General features: G+C 38.9%; 1 protein-coding gene across 1 annotated transcript; it reads left to right on the top strand.

The window, feature by feature from the left end:
* On the top strand, nt 1-24,861 carry OSTM1 (osteoclastogenesis associated transmembrane protein 1). Its single transcript, XM_054721999.1, has 6 exons — nt 1-481; nt 7,676-7,790; nt 14,886-14,983; nt 18,357-18,524; nt 20,680-20,845; nt 22,736-24,861. The coding sequence occupies exons 1-6, from the start codon at nt 80-82 to the stop codon at nt 22,789-22,791; spliced, it is 1,005 nt and encodes a 334-aa protein (XP_054577974.1). The 5' UTR covers nt 1-79; the 3' UTR covers nt 22,792-24,861.
* Nucleotides 24,862-26,451: the final 1,590 nt, after the last annotated feature.

Here is a 26,451-nt window from a genome sequence, read left to right as displayed (position 1 = left end):
CCGGAAGCAGCGGCGGTCGGCGGCGCCGGCTCGGAGTGGAGCGTCGGCGGCGAGCGCCCTGGGGTGGGGGAACCCCGCGATGGATCCCGACGCGACGGTTCCGCGGCGGAGTTCGTTGCTGCTGCCGGCGCTGCTGCTGGGGCCGCTGCTGTGGTCGGGGCTGGCTCTGGGCACGCTCGCCGTGGACGGCAGCCCCCGCAGGGTCCTGTACGACCTCCTGTCGGAGCAGCAGTTGCTGGAAGTGGAGGACTTGTCTCTGACCCTGCTGCGGGGAGGAAGACTAGGGCCGCAGTCCCTGCCCCCGGACCTGCCGGATCTGGATCCCGAGTGCCGGGACCTGCTGCTGGACTTCGCCAACAGCAGCGCAGAGCTGACGGGGTGTCTGGTGCGCGGCGCCCGGCCGGTGCGCCTCTGCCAGACCTGCTACCCCCTCTTCCAACAGGTCGCCAGCAAGATGGACAACATCAGCCGAGCCGTGGGGGTAGGTAGGGGAGCACACTGGGACCTCTGGCGTGAGGGTTGGGAAAGGAGGGCGAGAGGAGGCTACCTCGGGGGCTGGGGGCGGGGCTCAGCTTTCCCATCTGTGAGGAAAAAGGGGTTGGACTAGGACTGTCGAGTTTGAGCATCAAAAAAGTTGGATGGCGTTTTAGGGCTTGGGCTTGAATTTTTGCCTCCGTAGCTGCTGTTGGGCATCCTCTTGGGACATACTGTGTACAGACAGATATGACTAGTTCTCTTGAGGCTCCTCCACCCCTCACCCTAGCTTTTTCCTTTCCTTCTCCTCCTCTACTCCCTTCCCCAAACTCCGCCACAGCTTCCCATTTGCACCTGGAGTCCCCAGGAAGGACCCCGCCTCCCCTGAAATCCTAAGTGGAGTGGGGAAGCTGTAGTGGTTAGGAGCTTGGAGTTTGTAGCCAGAAATGTTCAGGACCCCCCCGCCCCCCCCACACTTTATAGAAGTTTGTCCTTGTATTATTTTATTTATTTATTTTTTAAAATATATTTTATTGATTTTTCACAGAGAGGAAGGGAGAGGGACAGAGAGCTAGAAACATCGATGAGAGAGAGACATAGACCAGCTGCCTCCTGCACACCCGCCACCGGGGGACGTGCCCGCAACCAATGTACATGCCCCTGACCGGGAATCGAACCCGGGACCCTCCAGTCCGCAGACCGAGGCTCTCTCCACTGAGCCACACCGGTCAGGGCCTTGTATTATTTTAGAGTCTCAGTTTCCTCCTCTTATTAGCCCTGTCCTCCCCGCAAGTGCTTGTTTTCTCATCTGTAAGATGGGGATAAAAAGAACTCTTAGAATATTGGCACATAGTAATTGTTCTTAGTAAACGGGAGCTAAAATTTTAGTACCCTTAGAGCTTTTCTGGTCATGTGGGTAGGGGCTATAAAGGACTTAAAAAAAAAAAGAAAGCCCTGGCTTGTTTGGCTCGGTGGTTAGAGCGGTTGGTAGAGCCTTGGCCCGCTGACCGAAGGATCCGGGTTCGATTCCCTGTCCAGGGCATGTACCTGGGTTGCAGGCCCGATCCCGACCTGAGGTCGAGGCGTGCACAAGAGGAAACCCATCGATGTCTCTAGCTCTCGCCCCTCCTCCCTCCCTTCCACTCTCTAAGAATCAATGGGAAAAATATCCTCGCGTGAGGATTAATAACAACAAAAAGACACAGAAGATACCTTCCTGTTCCTAGGAACCTTGTAGGGTCTAGAGTAGGAAAGGATTAGAGTGGCAAGGGCTGGTGGGAGTCACGAGGTGTGGGTCGGATATGCCTTGTAAAGGAAAAACATGAATAACTGGGATTGTGGAGTGGGGAAGTTTCTCTGGTATTGAGAGCACAAGTAGTCTCATGAAAATGTGGTTGGAATTATTTCATAAATCGTAGTTGGTTTGGCAAAATACATACTTGTATATAGTTACATCTTGTTTTAAGTCAGCCTGATATCACTTAACATAAATCTATTTTTTTATATAAAGAGGGGATTTATTGCATTAAATAAACCCTGTGGTCAATCTTTCTGTAAAGAGCTAGTTTTCAAAGTAGTTTAAATAAATTTAGGTTTACATGCAATATTTTTCAGGCATACTTCTACTGGGTATGGCAAGGGGGAGATATATACATCTCACTATGATTTAAAAATAAAGCCCCCAAGACTTATCCCCGTAAATAGGGTATTATATGGCATCATATTCTGTTTTGAGCAAAGGTGAGTTGTTTTATGGCCAGAATGACTGATCATGATGCAAAGCTTGGGTCTTTTAAGGCAGCAAAAGCTTTTTTCATTTGTGCAGATACTGTGGAATTAAGACGAGGATAAATAATTACTGCAAACTCTAGTACGATATTAGGGGCATCACGCAATCTGTACATATTTCCGCATGAATTGCCCTTCCCAGTGTGGAGGTGGCAAACACTTCCTTCTCCTTCGTGCCTCTCAGATTCCACCAGTGACCTGGGCACCCGGCTCGCCTCACCCTTGTGTGAAAGGAAGAGGGTAAAGAGATGAGAAAAGGCAGAAAACCCTTTCCCCAATCTGCATTTCCTCTCCAACTCATTCTAGACTTTTCTAGTGCAGTTTGGGATTATGGATTTATCGTGCAAATAATCTGCTTGGTTGTTTACTTTTTGCCAAACGGGCATGATGAAAATGGATGGTTGGGTTTATTGTGGTTAGGGTTCTGCTAAGTGGTTATGAGTATTTGAGTATTAATATTTTTAAATACAAACCAAGGGCCAGTGTTTTTTGGTCACTTACTAGGTGTTGGGAATATAAAGATATAATACAAAGTTTCCTTCCCAAAGGAATTTCTGTTCAGATGAGGAACCTAGGCATATATAGATGGATATTAAGGTTTAAGAAACAGCCTCAGAGTGATTATGTAACTTATCCAAAGCCATGTAGTGGAAGAGGCTGGGTTTGAATTCAGAAGGATACCACTACATAGAGTTGTTATAAGGATTAAGTAAGTCATGCATTTGGAGCATTGAGAATCATTACATCATAATGATGTACTCAGTGAGTACATCATTATCATTGGGATTATTCATCACTTCCCTTCCATTTCCATGGTTGCCACCATCTTTTCATCATATCTGAACTATGGAAATGTTCTCTGCCTAGAGACCTATGTTCTCCAAACTCTGCTTTTAATGTCACTGTCCGCAAAAATTTTTTTGAATTTCTCATTGTCTGAATCTCTTGACCCTCAAGACTCTTCATAACCTTGCCCTAAATTGACCCTCTGCTGCCTCTACTCCATTTACTGTATTTTCCAGCGTATAAGACGACTTTTTAACCCAGGAAAATCTTCTCAAAAGTTGGGGGTCGTCTTATACACCTGGGTGTCGTCTTATAGGGCGGGTGCTGAAACTTCCGAGCCAGACTGGAGAATCTGCAGTTGCTGCATACTGTGGGGGGAGCTCAAAAACGGCCGCACTCCATTCATTTCAATGGAGCCGGACAGAGACCGCAAGTGTCTCCCATCGGCTCCTTTTTGTGCCACATACGGTTTCTGTCCGGCTCCATTGAAATGAATGGAGTGCTCGCAGCATACGGCGGGGATGCGGCCGCAGCCGTTTTTGAGCTCCCCCCCGCTGTATGCGCGTATGAAAGCAGCAAGGGCGGCACTGTACAAGTACGGTAGAAGAAAATCCACTCACCAGGATTCGTGGAAAGAAGTGACTTAACGCGGTCCCAACGACAAGGTGAGGGGGCGCCTCACCGGGAAGGTGTAAGTGAAGGGCGGAGCAAGCTGCAGGCGTCCGGGACGCCCGGGGTATGGAAAAAAGAGATAGAGCTGTGCCCAGAAAAACACGCCTCTTTCACCCGTCTGGCCCGCCCTTGTATCCTATTACCGTACCTCCTTCTCTGCCTCTCAGATCTCGCTCCTGAGGACTGCAGTGAAGCGGCGTTGCTAACTCCCCAGGGACTTGCCCGGCACTTGCTCTCTCTCTATTGTTTGTTATCTTCCTCCTATCATCATCAGTTCCAGTTTGGTTGACAGCTTAGAAAACAAACAGCATGGCAGCTCCCGTGGGTTTATTGTCTTATCCTTCCTTTCAGCTTTAGAGTGAATTAGGAAAAGTTTAATCCACTTGCACTGTTTTATGTTTACATGTTTGATGACAAACAGCCTTATGTTTATAAGTGACAGTTTTCCTGCTAAGTACCTGCATGTCATAAGCATTTGAATTAAAATTACCATATTGAAATCAAATCTGATGTTTTTTTAAATTTTTATTTGGTGTGCATTGGAAGAGGGGTAGTCTTATATGGCGAGTATATCCCAAACTCTATATTTTAACTGGGAAAGTTGGGGGTCGTCTTATACGCCGGAAAATACGGTAGCTATATTAGCCTACTGCATACTTCCTGAATACCATGTAATCATTCCATTTTCACCCATTGATCATTTTATTCTCCTAATTTAGAATCCTCTTTATTTTCTCAGTATAGGGCTTAGTTCAAATCTCACTTCCTAGTTTCTCCCAACTACACTGATTCTTCCTCAACTGAACTATCCCACACATTGGCCCCTTATGCAGACTAAGCTGTATGGATTTTAAAAAAATACGTTTTTATTGATTTTAGAGAGAGGAAGGAAGAGGGAGAGAGAGATAGAAACATCAGTGATGAGAGAGAATCATTGATCAACTGCCTCCTGCGTGCCTCCTACTGGGGATAGGGCCCACAACCCTGGGCATATGCCCTAACCATGAATCAAACTGTGACCTCCTGGTTCATGGGTCAACACTCAACCACTGAGCCACACCAACAGGGCTATATTAATTTCTTTGTTGTTACTAATCCTCACCCGAGGATATTTTTCCATTGATTTTTAGGGAGAGTGGAAGGGAGAGGGAGAGACAGAGAGAAACATCAATGTGAGAGACACATTGATTGGTTGCCTCCCACACGAGTCCCAACCAGGGCCAGGGATTGAGCCTGCAACCAAGGTACGTGCCCTTGACCAGAATCTAACCCGGGACCCTTAAGTCCAAGGGCTGACGCTCTATCCACTGAGCCAAACCAGCTAAGGCTGTATTGATTTTTTTTCTTTTAATATATTTTATTGATTTTTTACAGAGAGGAAGAGAGAGGGATAGAGAGTTAGAAACATCGATGAGAGAGAAACATCGATCAGCTGCCTCTTGCACACCCCCTACTGGGGATGTGGCCGCAACCAAGGTACATGCCCTTGACCAGAATCTAACCCGGGACCCTTAAGTCCGAAGGCTGATGCTCTATCCACTGAGCCAAACCAGCTAAGGCTGTATTGAGTTTTTAAATAGCCAGGCATCTGCTTATGAAGCTTCAACTCATGTAACTGATTACACCTAGCCAACTATACCCACCTAGAGCATTTCAGGTTGGCAGCAAGGTAGCTAGGTGAGAAAGCATATATCAGTTACTTACTAGGTGTCAAGTGATTAACGTATGTTATGTAAGACTCATGATTATGAAACTGAACCTCTGAGTGGTTACCGCAGCTGCTCAAGATTGTCAGCTAGTGACTGAGACTTGTCTGACTCCTTAGGCTATGTTGTAATATTTAAGAAGTGATAATAGAAATTTTCTTCTATGGCTGATATTGCTCTGAAAGCAGTTTCAATAAAGGAGCTTTTAAAATGCTTTCTTTAATTCACTATTTTAAAAGCAAGCATTTATTTGGATGTATCTTTTAATGAGATGGCAAAACTAAGCCTCAGCGAGGGTAACCATACTAAAATAAACATTAGATACTAGAGGCCTGGTGCATGGATTCGTGCACCGGTGGGGTCCCTCAGCCTGGCCTGTGGGGATCAGGCCAAAACCGGCTCTCCAACATCCCTCAAGGGGTCCTGGATTGAGAGAGGGTACAGGCCAGGCCAAGAGACCCCACCGGTGCACGATCAGGGCCGGGGAGGGACCGCAGGAGGGCTCCAGGGCGTGTCCTGCTCATCTTGCCCAGTCCTGATGGGCCAGATCCCAGCAGCAAGCTAATCTACTGGTCGGAGCATCTGCCCCTGGTGGTCAGTGTGTGTCATAGCAATTGGTTGAACCGTTGGACACTTAGCATATTAGGCTTTTATTATATAGGATTTCAAAGCAAGAATTCTGCCCTTATGTCCTTCCCTCTTTTCTCATCCCCACATGGTCGATCAATTCTTTTCTAGAGTTATCAGTCTTTCTCTTTTATTACTTATCACACTATTTAATCCCTTATCTTTATGTATCTGGGGAGGTTCTTGAAGCCCAGTGCTAATGGCATTCCCTTATACTTTTGTATCCTCAAAACACCAGGATTTTTATAGTGCTTAGTAAGTACTAGGAGTTCATTAACTTTGAAAAAATGAAGGGTCATCAGGACTCAGTTCCTTGCTTGGGGCAAAAAAGGAAGGGAAATATATAAGGATCAAATAATTTAAGAACTTGGACTTATTATTTGCATAGCCTGAATTTCATTATTAAAGTGATCTGTGGGAAGAAAGCATATTTTTTTATCTGGGTATAAACTTTGGGTACAAACTGGATGTGTCACATTTTCTTGTGGATTATAAGATTTTGAACCAAAAATCACCTAGAAGCCAAAACCGGTTTGGCTCAATGGATAGAGCGTTGGTCTGCGGACTGAAGGGTCCCAGGTTCGATTCCGGTCAAGGGCATGTACATTGGTTGTGGGCACATCCCTGGTGGGGGGTGTGCAGGAGGCAGCTGGTCGATGATTCTCTCTCATCGATGTTTCTAGCTCTCTATCCCTCTCCCTTCCTCTCTGTAAAAAATCAATAAAAAAATATATTAAAAAAAGGAACTTGGACTTACTATTTGCATAGCCTGAATTTCGTTATTAAAGTGATCTGTGGGAAGAAAGCATATTTTTTTATCTGGGTATAAACTTTGGGTACAAACTGGATGTGTCACATTTTCTTGTGGATTATAAGATTTTGAACCAAAAATCACCTAGAAGCCAAAACCGGTTTGGCTCAGTGGATAGAGCGTTGGTCTGCGGACTGAAGGGTCCCAGGTTCGATTCCGGTCAATGGCATGTACATTGGTTGTGGGCACATCCCCGGTGGGGGGTTGTGCAGGAGGCAGCTGGTCGATGTTTCTCTCTCATTGATGTTTCTAGCTCTCTATCCCTCTCCCTTCCTCTCTGTGGAAAATCAATAAAATATATTTAAAAAAAAAATCACCTAGAAGATGAAACTAAATGTTTTGTGATAATTTATCCACCAGAGTAAAAAAGTTATGTAAATAATATATATTCATTGTAGAAAAATTTAGACAGTGTGAAAGAGGCAAAAAAAATAAAAAAATCAGCATATTTCCATTATGCCCACATAACCACTGCTACATTTTGTGAACAACTTTCCAGAATTTTTTCCTATGCACAAAAAGTTAAGAAATATGACATGCATGCAATTTGGGCCTAAATTGTTGACACTTATTTAAGAACAAAGATTTTCTTCCCTTGCAAATGAACGTGGTATCAACAAATGTTAGCTGCTATTGTTTTATTACAATTGTTATTATTAATGACATTACTTGAATATATCAAATAAAATGTTAAAATGCTTAGAATAAATATTTTAATTTTAAAAGGTGTTTCTTTGTTTTTTTGGTCTCAAGTTGTTTGGAAGCTCTTAAAAATACTCACGTTGTATTTTTCTTTTCTTTTTTGTTACAGAATACTTCAGAGAGTCACAGTTGTGCCAGAAGTCTCTTAATGGCAGATAGAATGCAAATAGTTGTGATTCTGTCTGAGTTCTTTAATTCCACATGGCAGAAGGCAAATTGTGCAAGTAAGTAATTCTTTCATGTTCATGTTGCAGTTACAGTTCAATAATATAGAGTCAGATTTTAATGAACCTTGAAATCTTTGAATCTATGGAATACTTTTTATTACTATGTTTAATGAACTGTGATTGGAATCGGGGTTTATTAGTGGGAACCACTTGGGCAAATACTGAAAGGCAGAAAAGTAGCAGTTACCAGCATGAGCTTTGCAGTCAGAGAGATCTGGGTTTGATTCTAAATTTTGGCACTTATTAGCCATAACGTACTAGCTGCCAGACCTTGGGCGTGTAACTTTGCCTCTTGGGATTTCAGTTTCCTTATCTTTAAATTGATAGTAATAATGGAACCTATGTTATACCATTGTCTTGAGGATTAAATGAGATCATTTGTGTAAAGTACTTAACTCAGTACCTGACACATAGTTAATGTTCAAGAAATGTTAACTGTTTAGTAATAATTATGATATTACTGAAAGATGCTAAAGTCTTCTCTTTACCTTTGCACATAAAAGAAAACCCATTTCTTACATATCTAGCCATTGTTTATGAAATCATTTGCCTATAGAAATATGTAAAAGAATAACCCAACAAGGAAAAGCTGGAGTTCATCAACATAAAACCAGTATTACATGAAATGTTATAGGGTCTACTTTAAGAAGAAGAAAAAAATATATAAAAATATGAACAGTAAAATGGCAATAAATACATATTTATTAACAAATGAATCTAAAAAAACAAAATAAATGAAGAAGCCGAACAGAAACAGACTCATAGATACAGAGAACATTTTAACAGCTACCAGATGGGAAGGGGGTTGAAGGGATGGGTGAAAAAGGTGAAGGGATTAAGAAGAACAAATTGGTTGTTACAGAACAGTCATGGGGATGTAAAGTACAGCATAGGGAATATAGTCAATAGTATCCTAATAACTCTGCCTGGTGTCAGATGGGTATGAGATTTATCAGGTTGATCAATCACTTAGAAAGTTATATAATGTCTAATCATTGGGGCGAACACCTGAAGGTATAATGTATGTCAACTATAATTGAAAAATGATTGAAAAAGCAATAATGTAAAATAATACAAGGAGGGTTTGCGGGGAGGGGGTAAGAGATCAACCGAAGGACTTGTATGCATGCATGTAAGCATAACCAATGGACACAAGACACTGGGAGGGGGGTGAGGGTATGTGCCGGGGGGTAAGGGAGACTGGGGGAAGGTCAATTGGGAAAAAAAAAGGAAACATATGTATTACTATTTGTAATACTTTAAACAATAAAAAAAAAAATTAGGAAAAAAAAGAATACAAGGGATATTTACTCTTTTAATGTAATGGAAGAAGGCAATCATATCACACTAATTTTAAACAAATTGTGCCCAATCAGAAGTTTTTCTAGGATGTTGTCATTTTGTATTGTAGGGGACCAAAATATACTACCCCAAAATATAACTATAAGAGACCAGATCATGCCACCCCAAAATATGCCCCTTTGGCATAAGGATTATTTTGAGCTAATTATTTTGAGAAACAGCAGAAACAGGAGAAGCTCTGAAAATAGTAGAAGTAACATTTTGTAAGGGAAATTTGTATTTATAAAATCTTCATTTGTGAGAGTGTTTCTATATATTCCAGGAAGAGCTCAACTCTTTCAATTCACATTACAAATAATATGGAAACTAGTTCTTGTGGAGAATGACTGCTAAGAAGTAAAGGAAATATATCTACTAATTCTCCTGTGCAGAACTTTGAAGCTGTTATCAGAAGTGCATTGTGGACATAAGGATAGTTTTGTTATTGAGATGCTTCTTGGTTGTCTTATGCATGTGACAGTTGAATAACTAGCAGAATGACCAGATTTGATGAGACCATGGATTGTTTTATGGTTAAGTGTTTTCGTTCTTTGGTATTTTTCTCTTTCAACTTTATTGAGATATAATTGACATAAAACATTGTGTAAGTTTAAGGTATATAATGTGTTGATTTGATACACTTATATGTTGCAAATGATTACCACTGTAGTGTTATGTTACACCTCCATCACAAGACATAATTACCATTTCTTTTTTGTGGTGAGAACATTTAAGATTTAATCTCTTAGCAACTTTCAAGTACTTAATCCAGTATTGTTAACTATAATTACTACATCAGATTCCCAAAACTTTCTCATAACTGGAAGCTTGTATCCTTTGACCAACATCTCCCCATTTCTCCCACCCCCAACCCCTGGCAATCACCATTCTCCTCTCTGTTTTTATGTGTTCAGCTCACAGTTGACTGTATGTCAGGGTTTATTTCTGGACTCTTGATTCTCTTCCATTGATTTCCTTTCTGGTGATAAGTGTCAATCTTCCCCAAGTTGATCAAACTCCCAGGGGAGGGATTTATCACAATTGAGTTTCTTTTGGAGGATCTGTCTTTAGGCAGATAAGGGGAATCACAAAAAGCTTCTCTCTGCATCTGCTGTTTCAAGTGCCTTCAGCTCAAAATAATTCTTATGGCAAAGAGGTATATTTTGAAAGGTATATTCTGATACCCTTCACTTATTATATCTTGATTCTTTAAAAATCAATAATAAAACTTAATGGTTAACCTGAAGGTCAATTAACCAGGACCTCTTTTCCCCATATTTTATCTATATGGTAATATACTAAGCACTAGACTCACTCATCCGTATCTTATAATTTAAAATGTCTTAGTTTTCATACTTATTAAACTTACGTTGTCCAGGTTCAAAGTTTCCTTAGTTTATACCATATTTTCTGAAGCTTGCCCTATTTTTCAGAAATTGGTGATTGTCTCTATTGTTTTCTATAAAACTAGTTTTGAAAAACAGCAGATATCTTTATACAAATTCCTATTAGATGCCAAATACTTTACGAAAGATGTATAATTCCTACTATGATAATTCAGTAGGTTTCCATGAAGGTCTTCACTTGAATTGTTAACATCCTTAAGAATGGCTTTTGAGCTGATGCTTCAGCCCTCACTGAGAAAGAAGCTATGCTAATGTGACCTTGATGAGGCTGCATTGATTATCTGAGATGAGGAAAATTTATAATGACCACTTCATTTAGTGCTTATAGGAAGCTTTATTATCATTAATATTCCTTAACTTAATAATTAAAATATATAGCCTCTCACTGTTTATAACTTCATGTTCCCAGTTCCTATAAAAGGATAAAAGGAATTTTCCTGGAGTTCCTTTATTTTAAATCAGAAAGTCAGGGCTCTTTAATAATGAAGACATTTTTAGCCTCATTATATAAATGAATTTCTTTATGCTGTATAATGCCACTGTTTAATGATCACTAAAACATTGATGATACTGCATTAATACAGTATATTACAAGATGTCCAGTCTATATAACTAGCTTTTATTTAATGTTCCAGTTATTTTAAGGGAAGAGGAATGGCTGTCAGTGAAATAGAAGAGATTAACTTCTTTGTTCAGAGAGCTTCCTTTGTAAATCACTTTTTTCTTTTGTTTGCCCTTTTTAATTCTACAAATTACTTTTTTATAAAGAAATTTACATACTTTGTATGGAAGAAATTAGCATTGCTCTCAATTATTCATGTACTACTTTTGTAGGCAACACAGGGATGGACACACACTCATCTATCCCTATATTATGTATGTCATTGCCATGACATGGCTTATTATAACACAGATGTACAATTGCCATGGATGCGATTGTATTCCCAGGAAAACCTATTCAATCTGGTTTGCCCAGTATACTAATATTCTGCATATTTGTTATTGTGTTTCTTTTTATTTATATGTACTCTGCCTCATGCTTAAAATGATTCAAGGCAACTTTGTGATGACATTAAACCAGGATTAAGGCGGGGGGGCTTATGTTATATTTTAAAGAATTCAGTATGTGAACTTTCTGAAAGCTGATGGATGGAGTAAAATTTTTAAATAGTAAAGAAAATGTGGCATAATTAAGAAGATACTTAATTGAGGGTCTGGAAGGTATATTTTATATTTCAATGCCTTACTAATTTGATGTATGATTCCCCAGTGTGCCACTTTGTTTCTCTGGCTATTTGCTAATTTATGAAGTGATCCCTCAGATTTTTAAATGATAATGTGAACAGTTAGAAAGGAATTCACATTCTTGAGAAGAAAAAGCTGCAGGGAATATAGAGAGAGTAAGTGAGCTGAGAGAAGGAAAGACTGTAGAAATAGGTTCACTAGCAGGGCCTTATTATACAAGGTGCAGACTAACCCGTGTACCTGGGGGATTGTGTGAGGGGTGAACGGGGCCCAATTCCAGCTCAGCCTCTGGAAGCAGGAGTGTTGGTGTGTGTGTTGTTTGTGTGTGTGTGTGTGTGGTAATTAGTTTACCCACAGGGGATGTCTTTAAAATTTGCACAAAGAAGTCTTAATTGCTATCGATGACCCATTCACCAGGTTTAGGTTTGTATCTCAGGCACCAACACTGATCATTTGGTAGTGACCGAATCTCTGCATGGTGTAATACATCTATGGGCAGTGGAGGGAGGAGTGGTGGCAGGTATTTTTTTTGACTCTGAGTATTGAACTTTAATGGTTAGAATTTATATGTAAATATTTAATTATTTTTTAGTGTTTGAAGGTGCAGGCTCAGGAATCAGACTGAGTAGAAATTTCAAGTTTTCACTTAACAGTTTTGTGACTTTGGGCAACTTCCTTAATTCCTCTAAGCCCCAGTTCCTTATTTAGAAAATGGAGATAGTGATAGTTCTTGCCTCATGGGATTGTTGTAAGAATGAAATGGGGAAAAAAAGTGTTTAAAGAACAAGCATAGCACAAGTACTCAGTTAATGTTAGCTTTCATTGTAATGATTATTGTTTATCATACTACATGCATATCTCATAGTGTGTCATATCCTAGTGACTACTGTAGGGAAGAAAAACATCTTTTTCCTCTGTTTTAGGTTTTCTGGTTGAGACTCTGTAAATTAGACTGGCCAAAGACAGGTTAACAAGAGAAAAACAAACAGAAGTTTTTAACATATGTATTGCACTTGTATACATGGGAGCCCCCAATGATGAGTAACCCAAAGGGATGGTTAGAGTTTGGGTTTATATGCCATCTTACGCTAATGAAAGAAAAGGGACTTGGGGCTTCTGGGTGGAGGATACAAGTTATGGGAGGGTGACCAGAAAAGGTATGGTAAACAAGGGTTGTATAGTAAGGCTCGTTACAGAGATGGAAGTTGGTGCCTCTCCATTGGTAAGAGTTGTTGAGTCCTCTTCTTCCTTTTACATGATAGGCAAACATCTTTGCAAATGGAAATTTCCTTTATAAATATTTAGAAAATAAAAACTTGTGCCCTGCTTTTAGAGTTTTCTTGCATCTGCTGGTTATCAATGGCCTTTAGCTCAAAATAATCCATATGCTATAGAGGCTTATTTTGAGGTGGCATAGTCTGGTCCCCTTCACTGCCTACTCAGTCTCTATTATCCATTGAATTCTTTCATTTGCATTGCCACCTTTCTCTTGGATAATTGCAATAGCCTCCTATCCTATCTCTCCATTCCCAGTTGAGAGCTATCATAATAGGTGGCCCTGAGGGGGTATATAATACAGCTACCAGTTAAAATTAAGGGGGGCAAGAGTGGGATTGATTGCTACAGAATAGAAAACAGTGGGAACATCCTTTGTAGAGTAATTGGTAGTGCATCTATAAGGATTGTTTTGTGAATTAGAATTTGAATTGTGAATTAGAAGTTTACTGTAACTTTAGAATTTTCTAAAATAATATTCTACAACCAGAATTAGAGTTAAGAAAGTAAATGGAGTCTGTCCAGGGTTGAAAATGTTTGTATGTGCAACACAAAGAGGATCAGGATTCTAGGAGGGTGAAATTGAAACTGCTGACCATGAGTTCTAGGATGTGAAGCTAGGCACTTGAACCTACCAGATGAGAGGGTAAACTGAGAACATGGAGAGGTAAAAGCAAAGTGAGGATAAAGAATAGGTTTATTGAAGAAGGGAGAATAGGTAAATTGGGCTACATTCAACATAGAACATAATTAAAAGGAATGAACTTGAGCTAATGCTAAGCAAGGGAAGCAAGTTGCAGAGGAATATCATTTGTGTGAGATTTTTTAAAACATGTAAACAGTTAGGTATATTTTTTCTCCCCCATGTTTTACTTGAAGCCTCTTTATCAGTATTTCAGGCAAAATTCCCACCAGCTTGTTTCTGTTCTCCCAAAGGGCATATGAAAAAATGTTACCATGTTAGATGCAACAAATGACCCACTAGTGACGATGAGACACAGACCTACAAAATTAGATACAGAAAAGGATAAAAAAGGAGATGAATTTAGGTAAAATTAATGTAGGATAAACAGTCTTATGCCTAAACAGCACTAAATCCTCCTACTAAGGCAGCATTTGATAACGGATGTTCATGATTAAGACGTTGTGCTGACAAAGATTGATTGGTGTATTGTTTTTTATAAAGAAAGAATATGGGATTATTTTAAGATTTTCATGAAAATGGTTATTATATAAAAAACTAGAGGCTTGTTGCACAAAGAGATTTGTGCAATAGGCCTTCCTTCCCTTGGCTTCCACCACCGGTTTTCCTCCGGCACCCGGGACCCAGGCCTTCGCTCCGGCTAGAGTCTGCCATCTTCGTCTTCGCTGCAGACTCTGGCCAGAGTCTGCCGTCTTCCGGGCAGACTCCAGAGTCTGCAGTCTTGTCTTTGCTGTGGCACTCTGTTCCTGTAGATCCCTTCGCCCCCTGCCCTCCCTCTCATAGCAGGCATCCTGCCCCACCAGGCCACTCCACTCCGCACCTGGAGCAGCTGGGCGGCCGCTATCTTTGGCCTTCTAATTTGCATACTCACTGATTGGCTGTGGGCAGAGCGGAGGTACGGTCAATTTACATGTTTGTCTATTATTGGGTAAGATAACTTTTGGAAACTAAAAGGGGTAAACTTTATGTATATGGGAAACTCCCTTATATGGAACACTTTAAGCTTGTTTAAATAAAGAATTACTATAGTGTGAAACAAGATGATAGCTTGAGGGAGAGAAATGGCAATATATAATTGTTGCTTGAGATATATTAATATACTTTTTTGCATTTTTTTGACAGATTGTTTATCGAACAAAAGTGAAGAATTATCAATTAGCACGTTAAACTTCTTCAATCAATTTAATAACACCTTGACCTGCTTTGAGCATAACCTTCAGGTATTTTATATCTGATACTTGAAATTAAAATGAATAAAAAATAATTCCAACTCTTATGGCATTAGTCTATACACACAATATAGAGAAGTTAGTGGACCTAGATGTCTGCTAAGTTCTTCCATTACTAGCCCTTAGGCAAATCACAGAAACTTTAGTTTTCTTTTTTCTACCTCGGGGATAGCAAGATCTACCCAGCCTACCTTCAAGTATTTTGTAGTGAGGACCCAGTGAGATAATGAACATGAACACATTAACTGAGTCGTGTGATTGTTTAACTTAAACGTAATGTTGTTCTGTTGGACAGTAATTGACTTTGACATTGTGCAGTACGGTATTTTGCAATGCATACGATTCTGTGTGTCTATAGGAAGCTTATTCTTTGTGTCAGTATTCACTTACATATATTTTACCTACTTAAAAAGGCACTGTTTAGTTGGTAACTTTGAGTATTGAAGTAATAATATAAAAGGTAGCCTTCAAGAAACCTGCCCTAGTGCTTTTCAGTTTGTCCTCCTCTGATCCCTGAATGTTGGTATTGGAACCTCCTTGATGGTGGTGAGGATGAGATTAGAACTCTGATAAAATTATAGTTTTGAAACTCCCTTAACAAGTAAATAATCCTCACAAGTAGATGTAAACATATTTAGGATATAGATATGTATGATTTCCTCATGATAACACAGAATTATGAATTTTCCTGACAATAATAAAAACCGTGTTCTGAAAGATGTTAGTAGATGGCCTTTGTACTAATACGGTTGGGAAATGCTTTACTACAGGACTTCACAATTATAGTGGAGTAATGTGTGTTGTAAAACTTGAAACCGTAAATTTTGTATATCAAACCTATTTACCCAGAAACTCTTTGCTTTAAGAGATTAGTATTCAGATGAATGCATTTTAGGGAAATTAGCATTTCTCCTGGAATGTTAGTTGCAAATATTTTTCCTAGTTTGTTTTTTGTCTTTTTTTTTTTTTTTTTAGCAAAGATGGAAATTTATTGAAGAACGAGTACAGACTCCTATGTGGGGAGAGGGAAAGAGTCCCACAGAACAGACTCCCACGTGGGGAGGGGGAAAGGGTCTCCTGTTTTTTGTCTTTTTATTGTGCTTTTTGTTATGAATAAATTTTAAAGTTAGATTTATAAATTTTTTTTAATGGTTTGCAGATTTTGTGTCACACTAGAAGGCCTTTTCCCACTTTGAGATTATTTTTTAAAATTCTCTTATGATTTCCTTTAGTACCTTTGTGGTTTTTATTGCTATTTTAAAATATATGTGCATTTAAAATCTAATCTAATAATAGACAAATATGCAAATTGACCATACCTCCGACACACCCAGAAGCCACGCCCACAAGCCACGCCCACCATCCAATCAGAGCGAGTATGCAAATTAACCCAAACCAAGATGGCTACAGCCACAGAGAGCAAGGTTCCCTAGGTAACAGAGGAAGCCAAGCTTTCTGCCAGCCGTTGCAGGCCTAAGCCTCCACTCAAGCTACAAAGTTTCAATTATAGAAGGTAAACAAATTCAAACAAATGGTGGCAGAATGGAGCTTGAGAGAGCAGGCCAGGGTTGCTACCACACCCTGGCCGGGACCACCCGCTTAAGGCAACAAAGTTTCAATTATAACCCCAACACAAATGGATTCGGGCCTCGGAGGGAGCCCCAGGCGTGGCTCTGCTCCAGGCTACAAAGTTTCAATTGTAGAAGGAAAATAAATTCCAGATACCAGGGTCTCCGCTTGCATCCCAGGGGGCATGGCCCACCTGCAAACCACCACAGGCCCCTCGCTCAGGCCGCCCCATGCCCCAAGGGAACCCCACCCTGATCAGGGACACTCTTCAGGGCAAACCAGCTGGCCCCCACCCCTGTACCGGGCCTCTATCCTATCTAATAAAAGAGAACTATGCAGATTGATCATCACTGCAACACAATATAGCTGCCCCCATGTGGTCAAAGATCCTGCCCCCATGTGGATACAGGATCGCCACCACAAGATGGCCAGCCGGAGAGGGCAGTTGGGAGGCACCCGGCCTGCAAGGGAGGGCAGTTGAGAGGGATCAGGCTTGCAAGGGAGGGCAGTTGAGAGGGATCAGGCCTGCAAGGAAAGGCAGTTGGAGGTGATCAACCCTGCAGGAGAGGGCAGTTAGGGGTGACCAGGCCAGCAGAGGAGGGAAGTTGGGGGCAAACAGGCTGGCATGGGAGTGATTAGGGGGTGATCAGGCTGGCAGGCAGAAGCAGTTAGGGGCAATCATGAAGGCAGGCAGGCAAGCAGTTGGGAGCCAGCAGTCCTGGATTATGAGAGGGGTGTCCGACTGCCCGTTTAGGCCCGATCCCAGGGATCGGGCCTAAACGGGCAGTCGGACATCCTTTGAGGGGTCCGAGATTGGAGAGGGTACAGGCTGGGCTGAGGGACAACCCCCCTCCGTGCACGAATTTCGTGCACCGGGCCTCTAGTTTTAATATAAATGCCTAAATTACACTCTCCCATCAAGGGTCTGTGCTCAGTTTTTGATTGAACACTTTTAGCTAAATGCACAGTTGTTCTGTGAAAAAGAGGCAATGGGCCATTTCTTGTGACAGAACTAGAGTCTTAGTTTCTCTGTCAGATAGATGGTGAGGCTAACGTTATGGGGGCTGTATCATGTTAAATCCTCTTATTAGTCCTTTCTCTTTCATTCTGATATTCAGTTAACATAGCATTTCTCCAGGCCACAAGGTGAAGAATAAAGTGAACTGACTCTTTAGAAAACACAGCATTAGTCCTAAGTAGAAAAGACTGAGATTCACTAACATACTATCTTGTATGTTATATCCATTACCTTCATTTTAGGTTAAAGAATTCTTTGGTGTTAGTCCCTTTTTGTTGAGTAGAAGGACCTGGATTATAAACCTTGGGGTAAGAGGATCGTGTGGGATGTAGTTTTAGTGACTTTTCCTTTCCCATTAATGAAGTCCTCTCTGTTGAAGTCAGCACAGGCAAGCTCATATTTTATTTATGCGGTGAAAGTAGGATACATAAGAGCAAATGTAAAATGATAAGATAATTTAGGAAATTTTTGTTGTCCTCAGTTAACAGAGGGTAGTGCAGTGGTTTTCAGAATTTAGAGGTAACTGGAAAGTGCCAAAATATTTTGCTTTGTGCTTTATATGCCAGGTTTCTAATCCTTGGGACCTATAATACAGGTAGTGTAGTCCTCCATTGTAGATGATAAAATGGAGACTCAGAGTGATTTAGTGACCTGCTCAACATCATAGCTCAGCACTTAACATACTCTGTTATTTCCTGTTTTCTAGGAGGGCAAATAGCTTACATTAAAGAGATGTAATGTTTATTGTATGTATTACATGTGCCTTTGACATTTTAGGAGAGCATACACAGTCTTCTGCAGTTAAGAAATTATTCAGAAGTATGCAAAAACTGTCGCAATGCATACAAAACTCTGAGTAGTATGTACAGTGAAATGCAAAAAAGGAATGAACATGAGAATAAGGCTGAACCTGGAACACATTTATGCATTGATGTGGAAGATGCAGTAAGTACTTTGCTTCTAATAAGATACATATTTTACAGTGTTGTTGAATATGCCTTCAGTATCATTACCCCTTTCAGTGGTATATTGGAATCTTCATATTCTGTCTTGAACCAAAAATAACTAATTATAAAGTAGTAAAGTTTTAGAATATCATTATCTGTCAAACTAAAATAGAAATCAACAGGTCTTCAGAACTGAGTTGATACTTTGATACATTTTGATTTTTAAGTTTGATAATGTGTATTTTCTGAGTTGTGTGGGCTTTGTTATTGTTTACATTTCAGTTTCTTATTCATGTGTTGCTGATTCAAGAACTTTTGCTGTCATGTGTTTCTGAAGCCATTCCTCAATTAGTTCCTATCCCATTGCTTTATTTCTTTATATCTATTACTATCTGAAAATTTTCTTTACTTATTTATAGTCTGTCTTCCCCCACTAAAATACAGGCCACATGAGGATAAAAGGACCTCATGCCCCTTTTTGTTTTCTGTTTAGTATTTAGAACAGGGTCTAGCATATAACAGGCCCTTAGTAATATGTATCGATGGAATGAATGGTCAACAAAAAAGCTTTTTCGCCATTGTATAGCCTGCCTTTTTATGGGAATATGATGTCTTGAGTATTGAGGCATTAGAGGAAAGTGAGTAATTACTGGCTAAATGTAGAGAACTCAGGGTCAAAATTGATAAACTTAATGATGAATATGAATTATCATAGCAGCTCAGAGTTAACTATAGTGGATCAATGATATTCAGGATGGCAAAAAGCATTTCAAGTAGATGCACCCTGGGGATTTTTGTGGGTTTTTTTTTACTGCTTTATTACCAATGTCTGGAATAGTACCTGGTTTCTTTCTTTCTTTTTTAATATATATATTTTTATTGATTTCAGAGAGGAAGGGAGAGGAAAAGAGAGATAGAAACATCAGTGATGAGAGAGAATCATTGATTGGCTGCCTCCTGCACGCTCCCTACTGGGGATTGAGCCTGCAACCCAGGCATGTGCCCTTGACCAAAATCGAACCCAGGACCCTTTAGTCCCACAGGCCGATGCTCTATCCACTGAGCAAAACTGGCTAGGGCAGTGCCTGGTTTCTTGTAGCCTCTCAATAAGTAATAAATAGATGTTTTTAAAACAATAGTCTATTTCATTGTTTTTAAAATAAAGAAGAAAAATGAATATTGGTTCTGTGACATAAGTGGAATTACAGAAGAAATCGACATGACCACCTATTTTAGAACATCTTCTTGCAATAAGCAAAACTTACAGTAAACATATAATGTATTATTTGTAAACCGTACCTCAAGTAAACAAAATCCAGAGAAGAACAGTTTTTTACATTAAATTTGATAGTTTCCTTATATTATCAGACTGACAGAAATCAAGAGCTCAGTGAAAGTAAGATATTGCTGCCCCTAACTTGTATCTATTGTATGCTACTAAACAAGATATTATTATTGTCTAAGAAAGTTTCCATGACTCATTGGGTATTATGTACTTAAACAAATATATTTGCCATGAATATGAACCTTTTATATACCTCAGATAAAATATTAAGCATTTCATAAACAGAGAAGCCCTATAAAGTTGATATTTTTATTTTCATCTAAAAATTTTGCAACAAGATTAGAGATTACATATGTTAACAGGAAAAAAAATTTTTCCTGCCCCACTCCCCGCATTTTATTGAGGTATAATTGACAAAATTATAATATAATTAAAGTGTATAACGTGATGATTTGACATGTATGCACTGTGAAAGGATTCCCATAGTCAAGTTAATTAACACATCTATCACATCATATAGTTACCCTTTTAAATCTTTTTTAATGAATGAAGCATGGTCTTACGATACTCTTATTGATACAAGTTCTCTGTTTCAACTCTGTGAAAGGTCAACATTATTTGGACATTAGGACATTATTTTGAACTTAGAATATGAAACTTTTGTATGGATATAAATTTGTACAATGACTAATTGTGAACCACCTTATTTCCTGGCAAAAGATATTATACTCAATGATCCATAGATTTTTTTTACCATGTATATTTAGTTTAAATTCTAAGTGTTTGTTTAGTTATTAACCAAATAATTGTATGAAATTGAAGACAAACCAAATATAAAACAGAGTAATGTTATTTGTTATTTTTCCAGATGAACATTACTCGGAAACTTTGGAGTCGAACTTTCAATTGTTCGGTCCCTTGCAGCGATACTGTGCCTGTAATCGCTGTTTCTGTGTTCATCCTTTTTCTCCCTGTGGTCTTCTACCTTAGTAGCTTTCTTCATTCAGAACAAAAGAAACGAAAACTCATTCTCCGTAAGTGTCTTTTTGTAATTGTTCATTTATTTAGTTAAAAACCTGTATTTTAAAAATTTAGGCCTGGCCTGGCCAGCATGGCTCAGTGGTTGATCATTGACCTATGAACCAAGTGGTCACATCTTGATTCCCAATCAGGACACATACCCAGGTTGTGTGCTTGATCCCCAGTAGGGGGCATGCAGGAGGCAGCCAATAATTTATTCTCTTTCATCGTTGATGTTTCTCTCTCTCCCTCTCCTTTCTTCTCTGAAGTCAATAAAAATATATTTTAAAAATAAAAATTTAGGCCTGTTTTAAAAATGATATATACTCTGAGAACTCAAAAGTTTATTAGCCTTAGACAATTCTTTACTTCAAATTTCACAATTATGCTTACTAATGAAAGAGATGTATAAGAAATTTGTAAGTGTAGATGATCAAAAGTCAACATACAGTATCTTTCAGATGCTTTAATTGAAAAAGCTAGATTCCCTGGAATAAGGTTGGCAACAGTGGAGGAATAAGCAACAAAGATGTTGAAGACCCAAATGGCCACAGTGGGGAGATAGAGACAGCTCTTAGGCCCCCTGGAGCCATGGCAGAAGCACCTGGAAGTGCAGCTGGCAAGGATAAACCATAGCTTACATACAGTTCATTTCTGAACAAATTGAAATTGCAGTTGCAAGAACATTACTTGACATATAACATGTGCTCGATTCAAATTAATACCTTTCCTTGGTTCCCTTCAAATAGGGCAGAGCAGAAAAAGCACTAACTAGAAGATCCCATTTAGCTGAAGAAAAGTGCCTCTAAGTCTCTTGAGATGCTTGTTTATTATCAGAATGAAAGTAAGAGCTTCTCTTTCAGTAATTTTAGTTTATAAAAAGAAAATGTTTTTTAGGGAAAAAAGTTAGGCTCCCCCCCCCCCACCCCCCCTTTACACTATTCTAACACCCCCTATCCCCTCTTTCCCTCTGGTAATCTCCATACTATTGTCTGTGCCTATGAACTGAATTATTATTTTTTTAATCCTCACCTGAGGGTATTTTTTTCCATTACTTTTTAGAGAGAGTGAAATGGAGGGAGGGAGGGAGAAAGAGAGAAAGAGAGAGAGAGAGAGAGAGAGAGAGAAAAGCATGGAGGTGAGAGACATCAATTGGTTGCCTCCCGCAAGCTCTCCCACCAGGGCTGGGGATCAAACCTGCAACCGAGGTACGTGTCCTTGACCGAAAAATCTAACCCTCCACCCTTTGGGCTGACTCAACTACTGAGCCAAACTGGCCAGGGCTGAACTGAATTCTTTTAAGAGAAATTTATATTTGGATTTCTAACTTAGAGTTTTGAATATGTAATTTTATTATACTTTATAGTACTTCCATTTGTGAGTACTTTCACCTGTATTACATATTTAAGATTGTGATGCTCAATATGTTATAAATTATGTCTGTTTTACTTGGTACTGCTTCTAACAAAGTTATGTTGTTTGAGTTTGATAGAAAAAAATAGACGTAGGTTTTTGTTTTGTTTTTTAAATACATTTTATTGATTTTTTACAGAGAGGAAGAGAGAGGGATAGAGAGCTAGAAACATCGATGAGAGAGAAACATCGATCAGCTGCCTCTTGCACACCCCCTACTGGGGATGTGCCCACAACCAAGGTACATGCCCTTGACTGGAATCGACCTGGGACCTTTCAGTCCGCAGGCCAACGGTCTATCCACTGAGCCAAACCGGTTTCGGCGAGACTTAGGTTTTAATTCTTAGAAGATTGAACCTATTTTGATTCAAATATAAATTAATAGATGAGTACTATATTTTAAAAAAATACTATAGTTTACATTAAAACAATGAATAATCATGTTTAGAGAATTAAGTATAAGTTAAATTTAATATTTTTGATTTATATAGCCAAACGTCTCAAGTCCAGTACCAGCTTTGCAAACTTTCAAGAAAATTTAAACTGAAACCTACAAAATGGAGATTTAACATCATATCCCATGGATGAATGGTGAAAGATACAGCTTGGTCCAAAAGAAGATAAAGTTCATAAGAAATTCAAGGACTTCCGATTTATTTTTAAAAATAAGAATTTTCGATTTTTCTTTCCTTTTCCACCCCCTTTTTAAGGTTTTGGGTATTTTTAATTTACAGGCATAGCAGTGTTGTCTATTTTAAAGTGTATTTATTATAATAACAAAAGATGCAAGGACAATCTTTGTTTTATTTTGTAGGCATATTACTATTCGAGACTTCTGGTATCTTATTAACAATATCTCAAGTAGCAAAGTTTTTGAAAACCAACATTTAAAAATTAATCAGTTATAGCAAAGACTTTGAAAAAGAAAATATACTTGCCAAAAAGTAGCAGATCCAAAGATTAATTTACATTACCATGGCAGTATTATTGTTACATATATATTAAATATGTCATACGTTACAAATAATAAGTAATTCATTCTCTAGTTTTCTTAAAGTCATTTTTGAAACCACTAATTATAGACCTCCCTAATAATTTTTAAAAGTGGGAAGACCCATTACATTTATCTTTGTAAAAAGATTTATGGTAACTGGTTTCTTACTTGACTTTTTTAATACTATTTTACACCTTATTTTTGCCTTTATTTCATAAGTAATTTGAAATCATTGGACTGCTTTATTATATTCAGGGCAAGATGGATTCTTTTTATACCAGGGATTTTGCATTGTGAATTACATTAAGTTATTTGACAATTTATAATTTATTACTACTTTAAGTCAAATGTAGCATTATCACACTGTATTTAAATTGTGACTTTTTAATGGAGATTTTCTTAGAATATATGGGGATTTTTGGAAGGGAGATACAGGAGGAGTAAAAAGAAGCTTAAGATTCAGACAATAGACAGGGTCCTGAGGGGATGCTCACAATAAGACCACTAAATGGTTTACTAGTATACTAGGGACATGAGTCAGAATGAGCCTTATATAGAAAGCAGTTAAGATGATGCTTATTTTTTTCTAAATTATTTAAATCAGATAAAAATGATATGATTGTTATGAAGTCAAATATTTCATTCTCAGAAAACATTCTATTTGGAATGTTTCTATCTTTTTAAAAAAAGCTTCATTTCTGAATTGTTTACAATTTTTCCCCTCAGGTTTTTAGTGTTAGGTATTTCATTTGTTAATTCCTACTTACTTTCTTGATGGAAACAGGCTTTGTATTAAAATGAGTTTGGTTAAATGTTACAAGAATTTTAATATCTTCGTGTACTGTAAAATACTCTGTAGAGAGACAAGAAGGTGTTTTTGTTTTTAAATGTTTACCATATAGGCAGAGTGAAAGAAAAGGCTCATCCTTGGATATGTAACATATCCACAAGCTGTAACAGTTTTTCTAGTCTGCTGTGATCCATTAAAAATGTGCTGGGTTTGTTCTGTTGTTACTGTTCCCGCTGCTGATACTAATAGCACTATTATGATTTGAAGCATATAGTTGAGGGCCATTGAAAGCAATCTTTCATTAATGCAGATAAAGCCAGTTTACATGTGCAAAGGTACAAAATGGCAGATTCGATTCTATAAGTAGTGACTCTGAGCACTTTTGAATATTATGTATTTCTAAAAACCATCGCTTTTGGAAATGTTTGCTAATAAGCACTTTAAAAAAGAAAAGGCAGCCTTTACTATTTTTCTGGTTGAGTCATTGCTCTTTAGAAGTAGCATCAGAAAGAGATGTATTAAGTATTAAGTACTATACTAAAGGGTGTAAATATTTCATTTTTTAGTCATATTGAAAAATTCTTTGCATATTCTGAATTCTTAGACACAGCATATGTGTGTACAAGAACATCTTTAGTTTTTTTTGACACTTTGAAATAAAGAAAGTAGCTTATGGAAATTGCAGTGCCATATTTGATTTTTTAAAATTCCTTTTTAAAATTTGAGCTGTAATTAAACATCACATTTCAGTTTTTCAGGTATTGAGTTTAAATATCTACTTTAAAGTACCATCTGTCTTACAATTTTGCTGCAAATAAAAATGTACTTTTGGATTTTGTTGTTTTTGTTGGATTTGAGAAGTAGGAATAGCATCCGCTACCTTAAAGTATAACTCTAAATCAAGAAATAACACCAGGGCATAGTTGGTTAATATTACTTCAAATGGGACCAGTATTTTGATTGTTTTAAAAAAATATGTTTTTATTGATTTTAGAGAGAGAGGAAGGGAGAGGGAGAGAGAGAGAGAAACATTAATGAGAGAAACATCAAAATCGATCGGCTGCCTCCTGCACCTCCCTTGCTGGGGCTTGAGGCTGAAACCCAGGCATGTGCCTTGACTGGGAGAACTGGGACCTCCTGGTACATGAATCGATGCTCAACCACTGAGCCACACTGGCCAGGTGGGTCCAGTAATTTTGTAATCTTTCATGGATGAGCTCTACTTTTTACTGCAATATACTCCTTATAAAATGAAATGTTTTCCCAGAACAACATTGCAGTTGGGTTGCATTTCTGACCCAACTACAGGTATATAATAGGCATCACCAGCAATGAATTGTGAATGCAAAAATATAGTAGTAACCTATGTAGCATTTTGTTTATTATTTTTTCACATTCCATATTATTCTGTATTAGTTTCAGGTGTACAACATAGTGGTTAGACAATCATATACTTTACAGAGTGGTCTCCCTGATATTTCAAGTACCCCTGCCCCCCCCCCCCCCCCGCCCCCCGGCCCGTGCATAGCTATTACAATATTATTTTTCCACCATTGACCTCTCTCTGGCCACTCCCACCCCCAGCACATGCCCTCACCCTACTAGTGTCTGTGTCCATTGGTAATGCTTATATGCATGCATACAAGTCCTTTGGTTGATATCTTACCCCCCCCCCCCCCGCCCCCACCCTCCCTGCCTTCCCTCTGAGGTTTTTTTTGTTTTTGTTTTTTAAATATATTTTATTGATTTTTTTTACAGAGAGGAAGGGAGAGGGATAGAGAGCTAGAAACATTGATCAGCTGCCTCTTGCACACCTCCTACTGGGGATGTGCCTGCAACCAAGGTACATGCCCTTGACCAGAATCGAACCTGGGATCTCTCAGTCCGCAGGCCGACGCTCTATCCACTGAGCCAAATCAGTTAGGGCCCCTCTGAGGTTTGACAGTTAGTTCGATGTTTCTCTGTGTCTGGATCTAATTTTTGTTCATCAGTTTATGATGTTCATTATATCCCACAAATGAGTAAGATCATGTGGTATTTATCTTTCTCCGACTGGCTTGTTTCGCTTAGCATAATGCTCTCCAGGCCCATCCATGCTCTTGTAAATGATGAGTGCCTTCTTTTTTATAACAGCATAGTATTCTATTGTGTAGATAGATGTATCACAATTTTTTAATCCATCTGTCTTCTGATGGGCACTTAGGCTGTTTCTAAATCTTAGATATTGTAAATTGTACTACTATGAATATAGGGGTGCATATATCCTTTCTGATTGGTGTTTCTGATTTCTTGGGATATATTCTTATAAGTGGGATTACTGGATCAAATGGGAGTTCCATTTTTAACTTTTTGAGGAAACTCCATACTGTTTTCCACAGTGGCTGCACCAGTCTGCATTCCTACCAGCAGTGCAAGAGGGTTCC

This window comes from Eptesicus fuscus, chromosome 10 (assembly GCF_027574615.1).
Source record: "Eptesicus fuscus isolate TK198812 chromosome 10, DD_ASM_mEF_20220401, whole genome shotgun sequence".
Classification (NCBI taxonomy): domain Eukaryota; kingdom Metazoa; phylum Chordata; class Mammalia; order Chiroptera; family Vespertilionidae; genus Eptesicus; species Eptesicus fuscus.
The sequence above is the reverse complement of the archived record's forward strand: the minus strand, read 5'-3'. Positions and strand labels throughout refer to the sequence as shown.